Source organism: Halichoeres trimaculatus, unplaced genomic scaffold (genome assembly GCF_033239565.1).
Source record: "Halichoeres trimaculatus isolate MK-OKI-2021-1 unplaced genomic scaffold, fHalTri1.1 fHalTri1_scaffold_14, whole genome shotgun sequence".
Classification (NCBI taxonomy): Eukaryota; Metazoa; Chordata; class Actinopteri; order Labriformes; family Labridae; genus Halichoeres; species Halichoeres trimaculatus.
In genome coordinates, this window is record NW_027437192.1 from 16618139 (window position 1) to 16642720 (window position 24582).

The 24582-nt window shown below is 41.2% G+C and overlaps 2 protein-coding genes across 2 annotated transcripts in view; both read right to left on the reverse strand.

Annotated features, from left to right (window-relative positions):
• Window positions 1-213: 213 nt before the first annotated feature.
• LOC141803331 (C-type lectin mannose-binding isoform-like) lies at window positions 214-693 on the reverse strand. The gene has a single exon (XM_074687296.1). The coding sequence runs from the start codon at window positions 691-693 to the stop codon at window positions 214-216; it is 480 nt and encodes a 159-aa protein (XP_074543397.1).
• Window positions 694-1227: 534 nt separating this feature from the next.
• The window catches only part of rapgef5a (Rap guanine nucleotide exchange factor (GEF) 5a), a 69287-nt gene continuing 45932 nt past the window's right edge, over window positions 1228-24582 (reverse strand). Inside the window, exons 10-26 of the mRNA XM_074686548.1 lie at window positions 24235-24380; window positions 23016-23116; window positions 16636-16714; window positions 16396-16540; window positions 12983-13074; window positions 12852-12882; window positions 12558-12636; window positions 11156-11305; window positions 10487-10584; window positions 9140-9262; window positions 8148-8326; window positions 7960-8050; window positions 7824-7874; window positions 7592-7679; window positions 7434-7498; window positions 4864-4918; window positions 1228-4602 (exon numbers count right to left, since the gene is read on the reverse strand). Of these exons, the coding sequence (XP_074542649.1) occupies window positions 4484-4602; window positions 4864-4918; window positions 7434-7498; window positions 7592-7679; window positions 7824-7874; window positions 7960-8050; window positions 8148-8326; window positions 9140-9262; window positions 10487-10584; window positions 11156-11305; window positions 12558-12636; window positions 12852-12882; window positions 12983-13074; window positions 16396-16540; window positions 16636-16714; window positions 23016-23116; window positions 24235-24380 (1692 nt within the window). The 3' untranslated portion in view covers window positions 1228-4483. The remainder of the gene's footprint in view (window positions 4603-4863; window positions 4919-7433; window positions 7499-7591; window positions 7680-7823; window positions 7875-7959; window positions 8051-8147; window positions 8327-9139; window positions 9263-10486; window positions 10585-11155; window positions 11306-12557; window positions 12637-12851; window positions 12883-12982; window positions 13075-16395; window positions 16541-16635; window positions 16715-23015; window positions 23117-24234; window positions 24381-24582) is intronic.

Genomic DNA, 24582 nt, shown 5'->3' on the forward strand with positions numbered 1-24582 from the left:
CTATCCAATGGATTCTGTTCTGTCAGGACTAAGGTCTTTTCTTTTGGCATTGAGTTCCTCATGAAACACTCAGTAAATATTGATACATGTGAGTTCAGTAAACATGTCTGTTTCACAATCATCAGGTCTCAAAGGTTTGGGTCTTTACTGGAAAAAGAAATAAATAATGGACAACGGGTGGGAAGTGAGTTTATCAAACAGCCTTTACAGTTTTCAGGGACAAATATTGCGAGATTCACAAACAAAAGCCAATGGTTTAGCACACGGAAGGTCATTCCATTTCAGTTCATCTTCATTATACAGGTGCACACAGTGTTCATTTCCCCCAGCATTATCTGGCTGTGGTCCGCCCCAGTATAAGAAGTTAGCTGCAGATCCATCAGACCACATCCAATGGCCCTCCTTATGGATGTCACTGAGTCCAATCCAGGTCCACGCTCCAGCAGGGTCGAAGTTCTTTATCAGGGTTTCAACAAATTTCTGCTCCTCCAGGCTGTGAATGGACACCAGGTTTGTTCCCATTGACACACAGTGCAGCTCTGCATCAGCCCAGGTCATATGTGAGGCCACATATTTGTAGCAGCTGCCGTTGAAACTGGACCAGAATTCATCACAGAAACCTCTCTGTAGCCCCGGTTGGCCATCCGTTGGAGACACAGCACCCAGAGCAAACGTGAAGAGGAGCAGCAGCATGTTGGTGTCTGGGTCTCTCTTTGTCGTTAGAGGACTTGATCTGCACTATGAAAGACGAAGAACTATTCAGAAATGTGGTCAGCTTTTTTTTTTTTTTTTTAAGAGAGAGGGTGTTTACATGGTGGTGCAGTATCATTGGTCAAACAAACTTTGCCAAGTCCCATGACACATTTACTCAGTGCAAGAAAAAAAAGGCGTGTCAGCAAGATCCACAAGCATTTGGTCTGTCATTGGTCACTCAGCAACTCATGGCAACTGGTCAGTGACTCATGCCAATCCCTCAGTCTCTCAGTGACTTGTGCCAATCAGTCAGCGACTTGTGGCAATCACTTAGTAACTTGTGCCAATCGCAGCATGAGTCGCTGAGGGATTGCTACATGTTACTGAGCAACTGCCATGAGTCACTGAGCAATTGGCACGAGTCACTGAGGAACTGCCACAAGTTGCTGAGGGATCATCTGCGCACCATAAGCTGCTTTTGGATCTTGACCCTGCTGGAGTAAAGACCACACACAGACCCAGAGATGTCACATAAAACCTATAATTTATTCATTTCAGTCAAATCTTGACATAGTAAAATGCAGCTTTAGAAAAGACATGTGGCTTCAGCTGTCAGAGGGTTTCAGGGGACACAAGAGGAGACGTATTGCTTTGTGGTGGACTATTTTCTTCATTTACAACTGATAAATAAGAACAACATACCAAACATGGGCATATATTTACACATCAACAATATTACAAGAGTACAAAGCCTTCAATGTGTCCTCATTGTGTTTTCTTTTAACATGCAAACAGGTTTTAACATTGCTTTAATTCAAAAGAAACTAACTTTACACAGTCATGACGACAGCAGAAAAAAACACTACACACACCTTCCTGCTGGTTTCCTGGTGGCATCAGAGGTGAGGAGGGAGCACTGTCACAGGGACACGCTCTTCTGCTGCCCCCAAGTGGCCACAAAACATGACAACAAGTAGTCCTACAGTACATTCCAGCGATGCTGCTTCAAACCACAAACATCTTTTCTGCTCTACTTAAACAATGCTGAACCTCTGAACATGGCACATGAAGTTTTGTCACCTCAAAAATACATAAATAAACAATATGTTACAATAAATAACTAGTATAGCACAGTTACTCTGCTCTTTGAACACCATGTTTGTGTGCATCATGGAGAGGATAGTAAACAGAGACTACCAAAGGCCTTTTCTATGAACAAACCATTTCTCCTGTGGTCAGAGAATCACTGAGAACAGTCCTTTTTGACTCATGTGGTATTTGTTGATAAAGAAAACTCCAGACAGAAATGATTGAGACTGATGTGTGTATAATCTAAAGCCACACTTCCAAAAGGCGAATAAAAATATTTAATGTCAGAGAAATATCAAATACTTCAGTGGTTGAAATTTCAGTTTAACAGGTCGACCTCATTCAGTCACACTGGAATAATCACTGATCATTTTCCCATTAGGATCCAAATCTGCTTTACGCATTGAAATGTTAGAGACTTCAAAGTCCTCCTTTTTTTGATTTGTTAAGATGTGCAGGAGACAGCAGCGCTGACCGGCTCAGAGCTGAAACAAGGACACACGACTGGTGACAGCGTTCCTACCATGTTGCACTAAACTGTTGTACTCCACACCTCAGCTGTGGATGCACTCAGCTGAAATTGACAGCTGATGTACACAAATGAGATTAAACAAGATCTGTTGAAAAGCTCAGGGTTTCTTGTCCCTGTAGTTTAGTAACTTTCATGGTAACTGAATACCTCCTGTATGATTCCCTTTACACCTCTCAGAAAGAAGAAGAGAGTGATTTGAGTTATAAACAGCTGGTTTTCATGTCAACAAGGAGAGGTCAGAAATTGAGGATCTATTTGTTTCACAGAGGATACATCTTCCAGCCAATATGTTGTTGGAGGGCATGGATGTTATGGGTGAACTGAGCACATTTTTTGGCAGAGCGCAAACACATGATTTAACTTCATGGGTAAAATGTCAGCAGTGTCAAAATATAAACTAGAAAAGTAAATATGATCATCTTGCAAGGCAATAGCAGTGGGGCTGTGTTCAAAACTGAAATGTGATACATCTAAAACTAAAACATGCCGCAGCAGAAAAAGGTGCTGCACCAGTAAAGAAAAATCTCTTCAAGAGATCAAGAAAGCCAAAAAAAATATAGAGGAGATGCTTTGGACAACCAGCTGATCTACGTTGTCTGCTGGCCTCTGTTAGTCAGACTTGTATCGTACAGCTCGTAAAAAAAAAAACAAGTTGAGTTAAAACACCATGTGACTGCTGTCACCCATAACACACATTGAGAGCTCTGATATTTGTCCCATCATTGCTGAGCCTCACTGCACATCGGATTAATCCCTCCACTGTAGAGTTGAATCATGGAGTACTGCAGGCCATCACAAGTGTCTTTTAGTCAGATTGTTTACTGTAGTTCATTTTGTACATAAACACACAAAAAGGTGTAAACTGTACTATTTCAAAAAATATAAGAAACAGATTAAAAAAAAAAAAAAAAAAAAAAAAAAAGGGAAAAGGGGCCGGAAAATCTGACCAGGACATCTCTGTGAGTAATAAATGGCATTAATGGGCGTACCAAAGCTTTCAAAAAGCCACTGAAGTCTGAACTTTTACTGGGGACACCTGTGCCCTTGTGCTTCCATAATTCTGCTCATACCTGTCGATTTTGTCAAATAATGTTATTTCTTCATAAAGTTCTTTACAGCAGTGCTTTGACTTTTAACTTCATGTAATAAAGCTTCAGGACAAAAAAATAGAAAAATGGCTCGACCATTTGGCAGAAAATCAGACCAATCAGGCTTGTGTAAGTAAAATTAAAACCTCTTGATATTAAAAACACACTGATTTCTAAACCAGGACTCAGTATGACATTTGGCACTGAAAATGTATAGGTCCATACTATATACAATATTAAATCACTATTATGTATTCACATCGGAGAGAGGAGTGCATGGAGTGTCAAAGTAAACTAGCGTGATCAGAGGAACTAAAGTGTTTTAAATGTCAGTCGGTCAAAAAGTAAAGTGTAGGCATGTTGAGTGTTGTACTGCTTCAGGACAGGCTGCTGCTTGTGTTACGTCACACGGTACCACACAAGAAACAAAAATAAAAGCTCTACAACATACACCAAAATAACTGCGGCGTGTATCCTGGATGTACATGCGTGAAAAGGCAGGGGTGTGACATGTGCATGAAATCATATGTGACCAATCAGGCAGGATATAAAGTCTGCAGCAAACTAAAGCATTTGTGACTGAAATGATGAAGAGGCTGTTGAGTCCTTGTTTGAGATAGAAATAAAGGAACATTCCACCTGCTTAAAAGGCTCATAAATAACAAAAGCTCATCACAGGAACAAAACAAGGGCATATTCAGTCCAATAGATACTGTACAAATTAAATACAACTTCCTCTTGTCTCAGTGTGGCAAATCTCCAGAATCTCTTCCTGAAGACGGTTCAAAAGCAGCTTTATAGATCTGTTTTTTTCTCCCCCCACATGTTTGGTGTCCTTCAGCCTCACAGGAACAGGCAGCTCTGTTTCTTCATGGGTTGTTGTCAGAACAAATGGCACCTTCTCATTGTCCACTTGGCACCACTGCTGGTAGAGGGATTTTGTTGCTAAGTCTACGTGAGTGTGTATGAAGTTGCTTCACAAAGCGTCCAACACGTCACATGTACGAGATGCTAACACGTGTCCTGTGTCTTTCTGTCTTTCAGTGTGTGTGGGTGTGTATGTGGGTGTGTATGTGTGTGGTTAAGCACGTGGCTCCAGTTTGTGTGACAGCTCGAAAAGCGTCTGCTGATTGTCAATGATGTGCAGGTAGTGAACGCTCGCCCTCACCTCTGCGCTGTCAACCCCGATTACCTCGTTACCTGAAAAGAAAGAAGAAAAGAGCCTTAGCAACACAGAAGAGTTCTTCGGCAAACTCACACTCACACACGTCATCACAAACACAGACTGTATTATCGTCATACAAAGAGTGTAAAGGTCTGTCTGGAAACGGTTGCTTAGAAACTGCAAGAGCAAAACTGAGTGGTACAGCTGCAGTGCACAGACTCAGCTGCAGGTGGCAGTATGAACTTTACAATGACTGGATCCAACAACTGAATTCGTGCAGATGTGAAAATGCTCACCTGGCTGGTCGCTCTGGCAGTGGCGAATCATTCTCACTGTGTCTGCAATCATGTGCTGTGGGTTTAGGAGGAGACAAACCATAAAAAAACAGTCATGGTGCAGATTTTGTCCACCAGGAAACAAAATCAATTACATCATCAAAAGAAGCTTGAATTTCTAAAACATCATCTGTCATTCTCTTGATCCCTTACAAACAGAAGTCTGGGAAGCTTTTCAGTGATTCAGTCTTCTCTAAGTCGTATTTTCAGCATATTTGAAAAGTGGTTCCCATCAGCTTTCTTTGTACTCTGTCTCATGCCATCTAAACAGGAACTCAAAGTGTCTTTGGCGTAAGCTGCTACCCAACACAGCATCAGACATCTCAGCTAACACACGCTGAGTGAGAAAACTGGATCAGTAGGCAGGAAACACTCTGTAGTGTCTAAACCCTTCTGTTTGTGGACTGAGTGATAGTGTTTCAGCAGGCTTTGTCTGTGAGAAGGGAAACAGTGTGGAGAGAGTAAAAGAAGCAGGATGCATCTGCCATGATGAAATCCTGGATCCAAAGAGTTGTCACCTGATGCTAAAAGCAGCAAATAGAAAAGGAAGTAACAGCTGGATATTAATTTTCATCAATCATCAGCTACAACAGGACAACCGTAAGTTAGCTGTGGCTTCCTGAGGCTGCAGACTGTGTCAGGAAATAACCACAATGTAGACTGTTTTTTAAGGAAAATATCTGATTTCTCTGCAGGTTGAATGAAATCTATTCTCCCCTCGGTCAACTCATTTTCTACTGGGAAAAAAAAAAGATGGACCACATGGTCGCTCTTCAAAAGTAACAAAGAAACAAAACTTGACCAGATGAAATGTGTCATGACGCTCACCTCAGTCATGCTGACAGATGAGACTTGGGTTAAACTTTACATAAACAGCTAACTAAACTAAGTGTAAACAGATGGTTTCATGGACAGAAAACAAGCGTAGACTGTTGAGTGAAAACAGACCCTGAGACATTTTCATAAGAATGTTTAAAGGTCCCATATTATGCAAAAATCACTTTATTTAGTAATATAGTGAAATTTGTGAGTCTTTGGCTTTCCTCCCAGCCCACAAAATGTGATATTTAATGACAAAACCTGTACTTAGTGGTGCTTGTAAATGTAAAATCCTGACCTGAATCGAGCTGTTTGGATTTTGGGGATTTGCCGACGTCAGCGATTCCCTTTTTTTGACCAATCAGGAGCAAGCCTGACCTGATTGGTCCATCGGAGAAGATACCCCGAACCCCCTTCCCACCCACTCCCCTCCCTGCTGCTGGAGAGAAGTGGGGAGCGGAATGCCAAAGTTGAAGAGCCATCACTGCTCTGTTTTTGGCTGTAAACAGCCACATAGTTCCATGCTCAAGCTTCCCATCTCAGAAGAAGACAAGACTAAGTGTCTAGAGTTCATTTATGAGGGAAATGTGTCAGCTACACTCAGTAAAACTGTGCATGTGTGTTCTAGTCACTTCATGGCCGACTGCTTTTCCAACTTTGGACAGTACAACAGAGGGATAGTGAAAAGACTGGTCCTGAATCCAGGCGCATTACCAACCATCCACCAACAAACCTCAGACCCTGGAAATGTGAGTATTTTAAATGCTGTGTGCTATGGAGCAGATCCTCAGTGTTCCTCCTGTCTCTGTGTTAGCTTCAGGATGCTAACTTTAGCTGTGGTTAGCTTGTTGTTTAAGCCTGTAATGTTATGGTAAAAGAGCTTTGCTGTTTTCTAAACATTGTGCACTTGGTGCTCATGGTGCCACTCTCAGTGACGCGGAAGAGCGGGGCGGTATCAGCGGTGGCTCATTTACATATGAAGGTCACGCCCACTAAATCAGAGCGTTCTGAACAGAGGGGCTATGAGAGCCTGGAAACAATGCTGCTGTGCTTGATTTATTGGCTTTTTGGACCAAAACATGTTACTACCATTTCATGAAGACATCAATGATCCATATTAAACTGCAGAAAAGGAGCATAATATGGGATCTTTAAAATGAGTTTTGGTCAGTGTAAGGGGCAGGATGCTAACACCACAGCTTCATTAGCTATTTAAAACCATCATACACAAAATTATTGTCTAAAATGTGAGTCCAGCTTGCTTGAACCCAGCAGAGCAGAGCAGGGGTTGTTTTTTTCACTCTTTTTTTACCTTTTCCAAAAATTAAAAAAGCCTCAATAATGCTATTTTTCTCTTTTGCTGCATGCTGCTTTGATGAACTGCTGTGAAAGGAAAGTCTGATGGGAGCAGCTGTGTCTCAGCAGGTAGAGCTGCTTGTCTGCTGATCTCAGGGTTGGCAGATGGATCCTTAGCACCGCACGTCCACATGTTAAAGTGTCCTCCAGCTGAATGTTAGATCAGCTCATTGCATCAAATCTGGCTTTTATCCATGGGAGTGTAGGAAGTTGAAATCGATAAGATCCAGATATTAACTTCTTAATTTATTCCACATTTAACACGTCTATGGACAATCACTCCACATCCTGTCACTGTGTTTTGTCTTGTTGTGAATTTATTTACTATAAACCTTTAAATAACTGACTGAACTCACCAGCTTTTCAAAGTTGACAAGGTTGTCATGGAAGGTCTTATTTCCCTCATGAATGAAGGTGATATCTAAAAACAGAGGAGTGCATAACTGGTTAATTCAACAACAACAAAATAGCATATCCATGTTGTGTATGAGTGCTTAGCGGTTCAAGATATTACCTTTTAGAAGAAGAGGCATAAAAGGGATCTTGGGAGGTTTCATCCTCTTGAAAGCTTCCCTGTAAGCTTTGTGGTTCAGAGAAGGATCCTGAATGTAGAACACAAACAGAGAAGAAAAAAAGAGTGACGAGAAAGATTGGGGAAGAGGAACAGACTCTTCAAATAAAATAAAAAAAAAGTGGAGTAGCATCCAAGCTCTGTGTTTATCTTGTTTCTGTTTGGGTAAACTCACCGTGATGAGCTCAAGCTCAGAGAAAAGCTTCTTGAACTTCCCCGGACATTTCTAACAGGAAAAGCACAGAGTCAGATTGAATTTAAGACACAGATCACAGACTATTAAAACACCTAATATGTCAATGCAGATTTACCTCCCAGGTTTGGTTCAGTCGGCTGACAGCTGCTGTGTTTAGACCCATAATGATGGCGAATGCAGAGTTCAGATTTCTTTGGGCTTTACAGCTAAAAAGACAAGTTTACAAAATTAATTGTTAATCACAAGAAAGTGGAAAAATTTCAGACATGCCTGTTTATGTTGAGTATATTTCAGTTTTCTTACTGAGCAGCAATCTTGATGAACTTCTTGAGCAGCTGTACTCGCTTGTTGAGCGACACACACATGAGCACCTCTGACATGACCCACTGCTGGACTTCGTTGCAGCGCTGGAGCAGGACTGAGAGCGCCGCTGTGTGGCCGCTGCCGGGAGCACGGCTGAGGGTGTAGTACACCAGCTCCTGCTGCATATGGACAGAGGGAAGAAAGGGAAGTGAAGAGATGAATTCATACCAAATTAAACCTCCTGTAAAAAATGTTTTGATCGATTAGATTTTGCGCCCCCCAATGGACAAAGCAGTATGTCCCATGTCTTTATGGGTTTTGACTTGAACAGTTGTAAAAGTCAAATTTATCTTTGGTATTGAAAGTTTAAAATAGCTGTTTTACTATTGTAGAGTCAAATACCTAATTACCTCCCCCACTGTAAATATTTCAGAAATTAAAAAGATATTAGAAAGATACAAAAATAACCAATCTGCTCACTGATAGTCTCCTTTGCGTTTACAGAGACAGCAGTATTATATTTCAGTCCTTTTTCATTTGTTACATAAACAGCTAAAAACTTGTCACAGGAGCTTATAAGCTCAGTCATGTCAGAGGTCAGCGGTGACATCCTCCTGTTGCCGGTTTCATTCAGTAAACTGTTCAAAACCCAAATAAAACAACTTTCATTAATAGAAAGAATATTACGTTATCTAACCCTTACATTATGTGGATGGAAATCAGGTGCACACTGTCTAAAAACACAATCACAGTATTTGGATGCAGACTGTTTCTTCCTCTCTGCTATTCTTTCCCTTTTCTGAAACATTCAGATCTTCTGACAGCAGCTTTGCTGCAGGAAGACTTTCTGTCGTCATGATCCAGAAAATCTTGTGGAGCATTTGCATCTTTAATGCTCATTTTTTCAGAAATCCCCATCATGAATATGAAATTATTGTAAATCAACCCCCTACACCACATGCCTTAATGTCAGGGTATATATGTGTATGTACCTCATGGATGGATTTGAAGAGGCCCCAGTCCAGGTGTGTGAGAGCAGCCGCCACATCCCAGGTGTTGATACCTAAGAGTCGTACGGGCCTCCTGCTTAGCTCAGCGCTGTCTGTTAATGGAGGCTGCACACACAAAGGAGAGTAAAGCTAGTAAATAAAAATACAACATCATCACAAAAATGGGGAACTGTTCTCCCTGTAATACAAGCATGGTTGTCCGTTTACAGGACATCGCTATAAACAGCAATAAATTCTCACCATCATAACTAACAAGGAGGCTGGGGCAGGATTTGGACACCACGGCTTTGCAAAACATTTGTGAGAAACAAAAAGGAACAGCCTCAAGGTTGCACACAAGAAGGCTTGAAAGCTGAGATGGGAGCGATGATTCCTTTGAACAATAGTTCAGTTCTTCTCCAGTTACAACAATTGTGTGTTTGTTATCCTAACAGGTTACCTTATCTCAGAGCACATTATGTACTCTTGAAACTAAATATCATCGTCACAAAGTAAATCAAACTACACACCATCTGCCCCTGGTACTTCATTTATAAAAATGCAGAGAAATTTAAAGACTCGCGCCTGAAAACCATGCCATTACAGAGCAACACCTCACTCTGATGCAGCACTTTCTCACTATCATGGTCGCACAACAACAAAGTGATTGTGACTCACACCTTTTCTCTATTATTGAGTCAGAGATAACAGTCACCTGACCTGAGTCTTCTGGGTTGCTTGCAATGCATGACTCATCATAAAACTGAAAATATTACTAAATATGAACTCTCATGCTTATGCCTGATAGGAAACCTTAGATGATGATATAGGAGCGACCAACAATATGACAGGGAGTACATGGGTGTCATGATCTTTAAGGTTCATGTGGCCTCCATTGCACGGTCTTGTCGATATGCCCTCTATAACTTTGGGTGGATCACACCCTATCTGGCACAAAAAGTCATACAGCTTCTGGTACAAGCCCCTGTGATTTCACGCATCGACTACTGCAACTCCCTCCAAGGCAGTGCACATTTAAACCTCTGCAGATGATCCAGAATGCAGCAGCACATCTGGTCTGTGACCAGCCCAACTTGATGGCAGCACCCACATCCAATTAACTTGAAGCACTTTGTCGCACTGACTAAGAATATCCCTTCTGTCTAAATTCTTGCTTGTGTTGTTTGTCACTCTGGACGAAAGTGTTTGCTAAATGAAACTGTAGAATTGTAGAATTATAGAGTATGTGTCCAAATGATCACATCATTAAGAAGGGTCTGTTTGTTTTCAGCCCGCACGCTGCACCTATTGAGATGAGAAATGAACAAACACCCCGGTGGATTTACATACCAATATGTCCGTGAGGTCCCTGCGACAGGCCATGAGCTTCCCCTGTGGGGTCAGAGACTCTGAGTACACGCAGTCACTGGGCTGTAACACCCGCCGCTCTGCAGACACACAAAACGGTGAAGGAGAGAACAAAGAGATACTGATGATGACAATAAGTCAGAGTCATTAGACTGTTTGTACAGTTATTTTACTCATGTTAGAGGCTCAGCTGATTTAAATGCTGATTTTTGTATTCTTAATTTTCAGGGAATTCTCAGGGAAAATCTAAACACTGTTGTGATTGGCTAGTTAGCCTTTAGCAGAAGTCTTATCTTAGACAGAAGAAGAAAATGGAGAAAAAATAAACCTGAAAAAATAAATGGATAGTCACTGAAATTAGTAAATGTTAGCTCTAAATATCCAGTAGATGGGCATATTTGTTAAAGTTAGTTTAAAATCATGATTAAAGAGTTTGAAAAATTATGAAAATTGCTTTTAAGTATACATGAAAGATCAACCAAATCTTAACCCAAAGTTAGCCTTAATAATGACTTCAATAAAATTAACATTCTGAGCCACAGGTCTGGATAATTAGCATTTTAACGAGGTAGTACAGCTGTGTAATGCAGTGGTCACGTGAATGCCACTGTTATATTCAGTACATGCAGCCTTGTGTATTTGCATGTGTACCTCCAGTGTGTGACACCACAGCTAGCACCATGTCTTCTTCTGCTCTGTCCATCTTCAGACCCACAATCCTTAGCAGCTCGTGGGCCTCCAGCGAGGGGTGTGTGTGCACACTCAGATAGGAGTCAGCACTTACATACACGCAACAAATAACTGCAACACACACACAAACAAACACACAGACACACAAATGTTAATAGCAGCTCACAAGCATTGGGATGTGGTGTAAAATTTTGGAAAAAAGCAGAATTTGATGGTTTACAAATCATTTTAAGTTTTTGTTCAGTAGATAATACTATGAAGACAACAAATCAAAATACTGAATCTTTAAAATGTTATTATTCCATGAAAAATGTACGATCATTTTAAATTTAAAGCCAGTAACACTTTTCAGAGAAGTCGGGACAGGTACATTTTCACCATTTTGTTGCTTCACCTGTTCTTTTAACCACACTCTGTAAACATTTGGGAAGCAAGGAGACCCGTTTCTGGAGTTCTGAAAGTTGAATGTCTCGGTTCTTCAACAGTTTAGGGTCTTCTCTGTTCTACTGGACTGCAGGCTGAACAGTTTAGCACCCTGATTCTTCTAATAAGAAGCCTTGCTGTTGCTATTCATGCATGCAAAAAGTTGTTTAGCAGGGGTGGGTGGAAAAAAAAAGATTCACAAAGGTATTGGGATTTTTTTGTTTGAAAATATTTTTTTTACATCCTTGATTTTAGTCTTTGTTTATGAGCTGGGCAGAAAAAAGTTACAGCTTGTCTCCAGCCGAGAGAAAAATGCTTTTCTTTGACTATTTAGTAATGTGATGTCAGAAAATAAATCCTAAAAGCTGAGTCACATGTGATGTGCATTTTTGGGAAATATGGATCCTGATATAGTCTGTAGATCATCATTCAACTTGTTTCACGTAGTCTTGCAAACTTAAATAAAAAAAATGGCAATTTTAACACCCAAATTTGTAACGAATTGAATCGTGAGAAAAGCATAATGTCCCAGCCCTATAATTTAGCATCTTCCTGTTTGCAAAGTCCCAGAGAAAGGCACGGTGCGGAGCTTACTTTGAATCCAAAGCTGTATATATTGTTCATGTTTATTGGTGCCCTCCTAGTTGTCTGTTTTTATCAACTTTTTAAAGGCCTTAACTCTTAGGGGGTTGTAGTTTGTTGGACAGTAAATGAAAATAAAACGGAAGAACTTAAAATCAGAGTGAAGCCGATGTAGACGAAGCTAGAGAAACAGACTTGAGTTCAGTTTTATGGATGCTCTCTGCATATGCGCACCCCCCACAAAATAACCATTCACAGACTGTGATTCTGGATGAAAGTGTTCATTCCTGCAGTGTATCCCTGTATGTGTGTGTGTGTGTGTGCGCGCCTAGTGGATAGGTTTGTGTATTTTACTCACCCTCTCTTGTCTCTGTTGGTGGGCTTCGGAGCTGTAAACAGTTTTCCTTTAAACTCAGCTGCTGATGCGTTTGCTTGCTCTGAAGAAAGACAGCAGAGTATGAAGAAATGTAGCACTGTTGTACTGTCCACTGAGAGTAAGAGTTTGACACATTACAACATTAAAAACAATTCATCCAACAAACAACACATTCACAGCAGAAACATTAGGAATTGTCGTTTTATCATCCTTTAGCAGTAGAAGTGAAGCTAAGCTGACATGGATGTAGTGAAACATCTCTTCTTCCAGACTCACCTTTTGGTTAGGAGGACAGTCGTCCACAGTGCTGTAAGACAAAAAACAAGCACAGATGTGAACACAGAGACATGGAGAAGAAGACTGTATCTAACACAGCACTGTTCATGTGCACGGACAACCACACTCACTGTCTGCGGCGCAGAAGCTTCTGGAATTCCTTCAGGTCTTTTTCAAGCGTGGGGAACTCATACAGGTCTTCTAAAACACACCTGTACAAAGTCTGAAAGAGAAAGAAGAAAGACAACGATGAGAAATGAACAGATGATAAAAGTCAACAGGAGTATTCAACCTGTGGTTCTTCTAACGAGGGGGAGTGACGTTTGCTGAATAGTACATCTTGCTAAAACATCAACCACAGGCTTCTTAAAAACACCACATCTACCACCGAGGTGCATGTCAGCCTTCATATCTGTGTAAATTTAAATATACATTTTATTATCCTCAAAAAATAAAAAAATTGTCAACCTACTGACAAAGTTCAGTGGGTGTAATGTTGGAGTTAAACAAACCTCCTGTGGTACTTCATTAGTATGCGGGCTCTATTTCTTGTTTCAACTTCAATTAAGTTATTTAAAAACTGTATTTACATAAAATAAAGGAGTTTAAAAGAAAGAAATGCAGTGTAGTCTATTCCTGATCCTAATCCACATGTCGAAATGAGATTATCAGCGCCAATATAGATTATTCCTGAATGCTACTTCTTAGCTTCCTGATCGGGTCGAGCAGGACCAACCTGATTTAGGACACCTTTAAGTTTTTATGACAACACCACACTGGCTGATGAAGTTTAGTGGAGAGAAGAGAGATCTGTGTTATTCTCTGCTGAAAATGATTTCTGTGATTATTTTTGTAGTGATGGTGGACACTGGAGCCTAACTGTCAGACAGAAAAAGGACAGAAGAGCAGGAGAGAGATAGAGCACAAGCCAAAGGCTAAAACCTAGGTTAATCAATTTGTGCTAATGTCCATTCCAACCCACAGTCAGCAGTTATTCTAGAGCTAAATATAGCCGGCTACTAAACTACGGTACAAACTGACAAAGTTTGATTGTTGTCACATTTCAAAGCGTAGCTCTACCTGACTGTTGATAAATACCTTACCCAGTGGAGTTGGATCTGGTAAAAAGTTTACTTAAACAAAGAAAATTTGTTCCAAAACAAACACATGTCTGGTTAAAGTCACATCTTCACGACAGTGTGCATGAGACTCCAGGCCAGAAGGTGGCACTGCAGCCGAATTAAAACAGATCCTCTTCACAGCATCTTTAAAAGGTAGTTCTATTTTAGAGCTGGCTTTTATTTAGTTAAAAAGAATGGGACAAGGTTAGATCAGTAGAGTCATCATGAGTGAATGAGGAAGATCTGAACCAACGTTATAACACTACTTAGCATTAATATTACAGTCTGTGCATTAAGCGTAGCTTGCTCACATTAAAGAAACATCAGGGAGAGATGTATCCTGTACTTTAAAGGCTGATGAGTCACGCACACTGGTGTGTGTAAAACAATAAAGACACATGAATGCAGAAAAACAATAACAACTTGCATGGGCATGCATACATACACACACACACACACACACACACACACCTGCTTATCCCTGACACTGACCCGCCATCGTCTCCCATCCCAATTCCCCTCTCATTTCTCTGTTACTAGGCAACTATCACCTGGGTTACGCACTCCATATGAGATTACCCATGCCAACCCTCGCACTTTGGTTTCCGTGGCAACACAGCGCAGTGCTATGCAGCCGTGGGGTTACAGAGGGACGCAAGATTCGTGTGTGTGTGTGTGTGTGTGTGTGCATGTGCATGTGTGTGTGGATGGGTTCTTTGAGTTTGTTTTTGGTGTCACAGTTGTTACATGAATTAAATTCTGTTCAGCTGCTTCAGGGAGAGATGAAACAAAAACTCAGAGGAGTGCAGAGTTTTCATGTAACCGTGACAGTAGAAACCACTATGAGCTGGTTTTAAATGCCACGTTGTTCACAGTGTACTTCATTCTGTCCATAGCCTACACAGGTGAGATCATTTGTTAGACAGGCCGCCCTCAGGTGGAACCCATGAAGTTGTGAATTCACATTTGTTTCTGAAATTTTGAGGCTCGTCATTAACGTGGGTTTTCTGTAAATGCTGAACTCAACGTTGTTCTAGTTTGGATGAGGCAAAGAGGTAAAGAGGTGAAGAGAGACGTCTAAAGGGTTCCTGCCAATCAGTCAAGTGTCTCATGCCTTTAGATGAGTATCAAAAATCCTCCCCCTGTACAGTGTGTACTGACAGGCGATGTTTACCAGGATGCAAACATATTTTTGTTTTACTGTATAAATCTGCCTTTTTGGCTTGGTGTGTATGTGGTTTCTGAAATTTCCCCTACCAGCCTCAAGCTGATTCTTGAAGAACTGCAGTTTTTCACACTTCAAAATTTTTCTGACTGGGGGTTATCACTAACATGATAACAAAATGTATTTTTTTGAGCCTGGATTCCATGGGCTACACCATTTCTAAGTACATCAACAAGCAGTTCATAATTTCTGAACTCCAAACTTTAAGAAAAAACTGACCTGGGAGGCCAGACAAACCATAAGAGGGGGGTGTTAAGGTGGTCACTTATCATGACTATGATAAAGATGATACAATTTAAAGGCACAAATACTTGTTAAAGATGCATCACATGATATTTATCATTAAGGTCATTGTGTGTTCAACTTTAACAGAAAAAGACTAGCCTTAAGTAAATTAAATTGTAGTTATTAGTGGTGGGAGAAAAAAAAAGAAAATTGATATATCAGGCTTTTTTGTTTGACAATATTAAAATCAGAACTTAGTCAAAAAAATTACTTTTTTTCAAATTCAAATTCTTCATTTCAGTCGGTCTTTGTTTAGGAACTGGGTTGGAAAAAAGTTCCCACTTTTCTCCAGCAGAGGGTGAAATGTGTCTCTCTGATTCATGTGATGTGCATTTTATGGGAAAATATGCCTCCTGATATAGTCTGTAGGCATTATCATCATTTCACTATTTCACATGGTCTGGTGTTAAAAAGCAAGCTAAAAATCAGAAAAATCATAAATATTGAAGAATTGCAATTTAAATCGAATCAGCAACCCAAAAAATGGTAATAGAATTGAATCGCAAGAATAGCATATTGTCCTAGCCCTCGTACTTATCTTTCCTTTGCATAAAAAAGGACTCAGTTTAATATTTTGAATCACTTTGGAAGGAAGCAGAGACAAAAACATAAACAGGGTTCTCTGGTGGGAGATCTCAAAAAAAAAATCAGCTCAATAAATAGATTAGGGACACACACACACACACACACACAGAGCTAAGCTTTTCTGTTTTCACAATATATTTGATGTTCTGCCTGTGTAGGACACAAAGGACAACCTCCTTCAAGAGGGAATGGGATGGCAGATGAAGATGGATGAGACATGTGAAAGGACATCAGAGAATCTAAATCGTAAAAAATTCAAATACATGACAGCAGAGTGAGCAGAGAGAGGAAGAGCCAGACATGATGGTGCAGAGACGTAGTCCTTTACCTTCATGAAGCTCCGGACATGCTCCTCTTCCTTAAGGAAGTCCTTGTAAAGTCGGCTCCAGTGGGAGACCAGTTGAAGTACCTTGCGCTTCCTGAAGAGGGCGTCTTTGCCCTCCTCCTGACCCCTACAGCGAGTGCTGCTATAGGTGAGAGCCGTTAAGGAGACAGACGGACAATAAGGAGGATAAAAAAAAAGGTGTGTGTGTGGCTATGAGTGTGGGTGTATTTCCAGTAAGGATATTGTCCCAGCAGAGCCTGACAAAGGTCATTGGTGGACATGAACACCAGGTAGGTCAACAGGAAGTCATCCAGCAGCATTTCTGAAACACAGAAAAGACATCATCAGGACTTTTAATCTTATTACTTAATCTCGTAAATAAAACTGTAAAGTATCTTGAAATTATTTTTCTGTATTCTGTTTTTTCCTACAGCATACATCTCCTTTGTGTTAGCCACTTTATATCTTTAGAAATAGAGTTAAACCATTCACTTGAAGATCTATCCTTCCATTTATGCCTTTGTTTACCTTCAAGTTGCTTTAAATTTGTTCTCGTTAATCATTTTCTGGCAAACAGGATCAAATAAAAGAAGTTATGTAAGAGTTCACACCTGTTTTGTTAAAACAGTGAATGATCAGCAGTTGCTCTCAGCTCCAAAGAGCCCTTCTTTCAGCTCGTTTTTGATCAACTGTGCACCCTTTCCTCTGTTCACCGTCATGACAGCACTTTTGTCTGAAACAAGACCCTGATTCCCAGTGAAAAAGACCATCATAATTTCTCTGCACACTACCTGCTCAGCACCATAAGCAGACAAGACAAAGTTAGTGACAAGCTAGTGAACAGAGTGGAGCACTTAGCCACTAAGGAGCAGGATGTTTCCCCCAGGAGTTGGATGGAGACCAAAGTGAAAGCGAGTATTGGGCTTACAGTCATCAGTCAGCCAGAATCACGACTCTAAACGAATTCTAAAGCTATTCTGTGTCAGCTGGACACTTAATGCATCTCTTTGCTGCCACATTAGCAATATTAGCATAAAAAGTGTTGATGTGTTTATCATAGCAGCACCAAAACATCTCTTCCTCAGAGTCTGTGGTATTAAGTCGCATTCAGTGGGACAATATTTTTGGTATCTTTGCAGACTTCATCTCTTCTAGAAGGTTATCAACTTAATGTCAGAGTTAGCAGTCAGAGGTCAAAAATCCTGAACTATGATTGGCTATTCTAATTTAAAAAACTGGGGCTAATGTTGATACGTGTATTTAAACTGTGTAGCAACTAGGGATGCACTGATACCGATCCTGGTATCGGGTATTGGTGTATCGGTGCCCTTCAAAGCTGGATTGGTATCGGTGGGAAAGGGGCTGATCAATAGTGTCGATCCAGGCAAACAGCTCCATTTCTTTTTTTAAATGGCGCTCTTGGCTTCTTTATTGAAAATGTTACCTTTGATGCACTTTTTTTTTGCTGCATTACCAGTCTACAGGGTATAAAAGGGCATGCAGGTTATTATCTAACACAGGTATCAGATCAGTATCAAGATGGACTGATACCCAAAGCCCAGGCATTGGTATCGGTATCGGAACCAGAAAAGTTGGATCAGTGCATCCTTACATACCATGTCATTACATATCCCACTCAGGTTGTTGCAACGCTATTTCATAAATGGCTTGAAATTGAGAATGTTTTTTTTTGTTTTTATGTTTTTGTCACAGTCCCTGCTCTGTGACCCCTGTGTACTTTTAAGTGTGTGTTTTTGTTTGTTTTCTGAATTTTAGTGTGAGTGAGGAGTGCCTGGTGTGTTTTTGTTTCCCCCTCCCCTTTCTGCTCTGTCTCTTTCTCTCGCTCCACACCTGAGCTGAGACTGCAATCAGCACGTCTGCTGGTTAATCATCCAATCACCACTGCCTACATAACCCGGTGCTGCCATCCAGTCCCTGCCGGATCGTTGCGCCATACGGTTTGTTTTCTTTGTGGCCAAGTCCAGTCTAAGAATTGAAGAAAACTTTTTCCTTGGATTCTTGCAAGATCTTTATCTGACTTCAACCTGCCTGACGTCTGTTCTCCCTGTCTCCAGGAATCATCTACAACCCCAGTTACCTGCCTGATCACCTCAGTCCGAACTACAAAACCAGCCTCACAGGACTCACTGAACTTTCATTAAAAACCTTTTGAAAATACCATCTTGGACTCTGTCTGCTGTTGGGTTCAGCCTAGATTTGTGACAGTTTTACTATGTTGCCTACTGTATCGGTATGGATCGGGTTTCGGCACAATTAAATTTTAATAAACCTGCCGTTCCTCGTACAGTGAAATGAAGCCAGTCGGACTTGGCCATTTCGGATATGATGTGGGCCTTGAACTTCCTTGCTAACAGCTATAGGGCATCCCTCAGTCATGTGGGCTGAGCTGTGCCTCTGACTGGACAATCAGACGATCCTAATATTCTCTAAACTGCAGAGTTAGAAAAAATCGATGTCTGATCTTTCTGCTGCCACCTCAAGCGGATCCTCCATGACCAGCAACTTTTAGCACTTCTGCATAGCCTTCATTTTTCTTAACCGTGTGTTGCCTCTTGGTAGCAAAACACTGCCAGCTTGACTCCAACTTATCAACCACCGTAAAGAGATATCTGCGTGAAAGGAGAGAAAACAGCATCATAGTGAAGCCTCAGTGTGACCTAACGTTTAAAGTGAAACTGAGACTCTCCCAGAAATGACTGTATACACGCAGACACATTAAGTGGAAAGAGGTTCCTCTGATTTTGAGCTGAACGTGAAGTTGCTGCCCAAGTTGCTAACTGGAATGTAGACAATGTAACACAAGGGAAAGAAAAATTGGCTGGTGGTTGTTTATTGCTGACAGCTGGCTAGCCTGACCACACAGTGATGTTGACCATCATTTCCAGCGGCACAAATAGATACATTATATTAGCATGTTTCATTTCCATCTATGCTCACATAAGCTCCTAATGTAGCAGATCATCTCTATTCAAATTTTAAACTCTCTTCTTTTATCAGTTTTCACAAAGAAGATACTCCCTTTTGGTGATTATTTTGTTTCATGAAACACTGAAATATATGAAACACATATTGGCTAACTATGCAAAGATTCCTATTACCACAACAGATACAGGCTCTTCTCTCTTTTGGCTCAAACACACAAAACAACAAACCCAGTTTGTAGAAGAAGAAATCCATCAAAGTAGAGCCAACTGCAACTGTGTGTGTGTGCGTGTGTGTGAGCGAGAGACTCAGCAGGTGTTCAATGGCTAAAAACTGAATATAAACAGCCCTCATGGCAGATGGGTAATGAGCCATTGTTGGTGGTGTGAGGGAGCTGTTGCATGTGTGTGTGTCTTTAAGTGTGTGTATGTGTGTGTGAGTGTGTGTGTGGTGTCAAACTATTTGCCTGGGAAAATGTGTGACCCAAATATGGATCTGTCAGGCGGAGAGCAAAGAAATCAATTATAGAAGACTGAACAGAGGCCACGACATCAATATTTGATCAACCGTCTTCTCTTTGGAAATAAAAACACAACTTCTCCAGAGAAATATTTTTAGGCAGGTCTGACTGAGCTCATCACTTTTTCAAAAACCCTGCTGACTTACTGTTATTTCTCCTATTTGAGCCTTTTTCCCCTCAATCTGTAGAGCTACTTGACCAGCTGTCATTCCCTGCCTTGTGTTTCTCTCAGACGATCTTTCCTCCATCTCTACAATCTCATATTTCATTCTCTCCCCCTCACCAGGTTCATTTCCTCTAGCGACTTCTCTCCTCCTACACTACGCAGTCCAGGATGATAAATATCCATTTTCATCTTCAACATATGCCCTCTGCGTTTGCCCGCTGGCACGCACAAAGTCAAACACACACACTCACACACACACTCACACTCACACAGCACCCTGATGAATAACTCATTCACTTCTGACCTTGGGGACTTTATCTCTTGTGGGAGAGAAAGGAAGAGAAGGGGGAAATGCGAGTGTGTGTGTGTAGGTGCTGAACTAATCGCAATAATCTGCTGCTGTATTTTGTGTTGCATGTGTGTGTGTGTCTGTGTATGTGTGTGTTTTTGTGTGTACATGAGGAGGAGGTGGTTGGGGTAATCGCTCTCTCTCTCTGTGGAAGCGTGTTTGAGCCTGTTCAACATGCTGCACGGCTAAGCCCGCTAAAACGGCACACTGATGCTCAGCAACACCCTAGAGGGCCTTCTAAGACACACACACACACGCATGCATACAGAAAACACACACACAGTTACCCTCATGCTTATTCAGCACACACAGATACAGAGACAGACGTGCACACACACACACAGAAACACACACAGACTTTTGATCTTCAGCCCTGCTTCTTTAGAAAGAAGTCTCTTCCTTTGAGTGAATAAAAAATCTGGTGGTCTTCCTTCACAAAGACCACCTCAGTCCTCTCTCCCTTCACTCATTCATCCCTCTCTTTTTCTCTCTCTGTTTCTTCATTCCCTTCCTGCAATTCAGTGAGATGGCTCCCTGTGGGCTGCTGGGAACTGGTGAAGCTGAGAAGTCGATAAAAGATGCCTTGTCTTAGGACGGTGGAAAAAGGCAGGAGCTACTTTTTTTTTTTTTTTCATTAAAATACAGAAACAAGAACCTGATGGCCAAAAGTGATAGAGAAAAATGTGTAACCATTGTTTTAATAAAAACTTAGATGCAAAATTTCTGATACTATCTGTTTCTGGCATCATTTTGTCATTTGTATGCTTTTTTCTCTGAAAGGCAAAGAAAAAGAAACCGTGGACATTTTGAGTTGCAAGTTGCTGTTAAGCCTGAACTAACGACCTGTAATTGCCCATACTTGACTAAACTAGTAGTAAACTGTTTGGGCAAAGGGTTTCTAAACAAAACAGAGTCATACTTACAAAACTAAAACAAAATTACTGTGAGGTAACTATTTACATGAAAATATTACGATAAAACTAGAAAAGCACTCAGAGAGCGCAGTCCTCCGCCAAGCATATTGCGATTGTCAAGCAGCACTTTAGTCCTACTTTAATGTTATACTCCCTTTTAGCAGACTGTCTGCTACAATTTGGTGTTAGTTGCAGGTTTGTACGATAATTCGTTTCCTGACAGTGTTGAAAATTATGATGACCCAGTACATATTTCATATTCTGGATCTTAGTATCCAGAATATTGTCAGGATCTGCATCGTACTTTTACATCTGTCAGAAATTATGGTGACCTTGTCTTGTATTGTTTTGCAAAGCAAACCTACCATTCATCATGGAGTTATAAACACATATGGTGAAAACAGCTCTATCTCACAATGCTAAAGAATCCTTAAAAAAAGTCCTGGATCCAGACAGTGATCCAGATTAGCTCCAAAATATAATCACTTTTTCCTTATCCCATTTTGAACATGTCCTGATAATTTCATTAAGATCTGTTTGTTACTTTTTGAGTTATGTTGTTTACAGACAAACAAACAGACAAACTCTCCCAAAAACATAACCTCCTTGGCTAAAGGTAAAAAAACATTAAAATTGATTTTATGTTTCCCTTCCTTTTCTATGATCACTGCAAAGCTCCAAAGAAATAAACCAAACAAAACCCAAGGTTAGACAGCATTTCTGAGTATACAGCAGCTGTAAAGTGTAACTGCTGCGATGATAAAGAAGCAAGTAGCTTGTGGGTGTTAGTGTTTTAAAAACAATCTTACATGATGGTTAACAGCGAATCAGAAAAGTGTGTCTGCAACAGCCTGAGGCAAATCGTTTGACAGACTCATTAAAGTGTTTAACCCCTCGAGTGCCCCTCATATCTACAGGCGATGACACGGCTGAGTGACTGCATACTTGCACCTGGCTGTGGTGAGAGGGCTGACTGACTCATGCAGCCAAACACACACAGGTTGGTTATAATAGAGGTGGGGAGCACACCTCCCACGTTTGGGCTCCCATTTGAGAAAAATAAGAGAGACAGAAAAAGGTCCGGGCTGAGCTGTGTTTGGACTTGTCATGTGGTGAAAAGTACATTCTTGGAATGAGAGGGTGGGGAGCTGCCAGGTTTTAAACATTCTTTAGTAAAACAGCAAAAAGTAATATCATAATTGATTTTTTTAAATCTTTTATGTCACTAGATTTTGTTTCTTTGATCTTGTCCTTGTCTGCTGTATTTCCAGCAAATTGTCTAAAAAAAGAAATTTTTATCAATCCAGATCTACTTAACTAAAAATAACTCACGATAAAACCAATTCTTGACATCTCACAAGTAATTGACAGCTAGGTTACATCAGCTAAAGCTAGCTATTATTATCTAATCCCTAACATAACTGTTAGCTTGCTAGCATGGCAGTAAGCTTACGCCTTCACTTTCAAGTCTTGTCACACTGCCAAACAGCATTGTTAGCTAGGAAGTGACTGATTGCTTGAATGATTTGTGGTCCTAAAAGTAAAAGAAGTGAAAACTTTTTGTCAGATTTTCTACTTTTACACAACCAGAAACCAAAAAGTAGCAGAATATCACCCTGTGTATGACATCAGAAACATGGCTGCCTCATGATTATGAGGACAGTTAATCAAAGTTGTACAAAACACGGTTTCCTCATGTCGGTTTGGGTGTGTGTGTGCAGACAAACTCACCACTCTCCTTGCTCTCTGGTGCCCCTCTTTGGTCATCCAACCTCAGGTCACTTAGCAGGTGCTCCAAGATCTTGAGAGGCGTCCCAGACACGACCACATACCTGTAAGACGAGGAGTCATGACAGTCTTCCTCAGGAGGGCATGGAAACCAAGCATGCCCACTAGCATTCCTCCATCTCTCCTCTCTCTGCTCTGCCTCATTCTCCACATCATCGTCATCAATGTAGCGGAAATGAGGAACATCAAATGTAATAGTGTCTGCACTGCTTTCGTCTTCATCGTGGCTGCTATCTTCATCATCTTCATCCCCATCATCTTCATCATCTACATCTTCCTCTGCTTCTGCAAGTGTAGCTAGCTTGGTGGTCATCCTCATATCCAAACACTTCCAGGAGATCAGCCCTCATCTGAGCTCTGCAGGGCCAGGAAGGGAGCTCTCGTGTGGGGGTAAGTTGCAGAGCCGTCTGCCCCTGTCAGCTCAGAGCTCCAGAGATAAAACCCTTTCTCTGACAGCTGCTCCAGTAGCACTCAAAAGGGAACTGATTGCTTAAGATGCTGAGCACTGTGTATATATACACACACATATACACACACAGACACACAGACACACACACACTCACACTTAACCTGCCTGTCACTGACACTCCCTGCATTGTGCCTCAGGTCTTGGCACAAACTAGCTTTAATACAAGCAAACACGCACACACTAACTGAGGAAAAGCAGTTGCACAAAAGAAGACACACATATCACACATATGTGCACAACACAAAGATGTGATCCTAAACCCATTCACTGATATACAGAGGGAAGTGAACCAGTCTTGGTGTCATCTTTGTTTCCCTTTCAGCTGAACAAAAAAGCCATTCTCTTCATCCCTCTCTGTGCCAGAAGCTAAGGCATACATTATCTTAGACACACACACACACACACACACACACACACACACACGCGCACACACACACACACACACACACACACACACACACACACACACACACACACACACACACACACACACACACACACACACACACACACACACACACACACACACACACACACACACTTGTATTTTGCATGCTCATGCAGGACAGTGTGGTTGCAACCTGAGCACCTAAAGTGAACACAAACTCAAAACAAGAGGGAGGAGCACCATCATTATGTTTTTGTTGCCTCTGCTGGTTTGAAAGCTCTTATTATAGAGGAAAAGGGACTAACCTCTTGTCACAGTCCTCCTCTCTGGACCCACCCCCCGACGATGTGGGCGATGGCCGGTCAGATGGTGACGTCACTGATGATGTCACTCTCCGCAACACCAACACGTCTCTTCCTCTTTCCTTCAAACAAACTCTCCCCACTGCCTCCTGAGGGAGAAAAAAAAGAGACAAAGTGTCAACTGAGTGGATACTGGATGCGTTTTTTTTAGCTTCAAAAGTCTGTGCAGAACAGTCACTGAAACCCAGTCAGCACAGACTTAAGCAAAAGATACAAAGGCTGGAAACAAAATATGACCACACTGAAAACATACAACTGTGCTTAGTACAAGATATGTTATTGTGCATGTAC

What these genes read in the sequence shown, in the direction of transcription:
- LOC141803331 (XM_074687296.1), bottom strand. Translation starts at nt 693, where the DNA reads ATGCTGCTGCTCCTCTTCACGTTTGCTCTGGGTGCTGTGTCTCCAACG.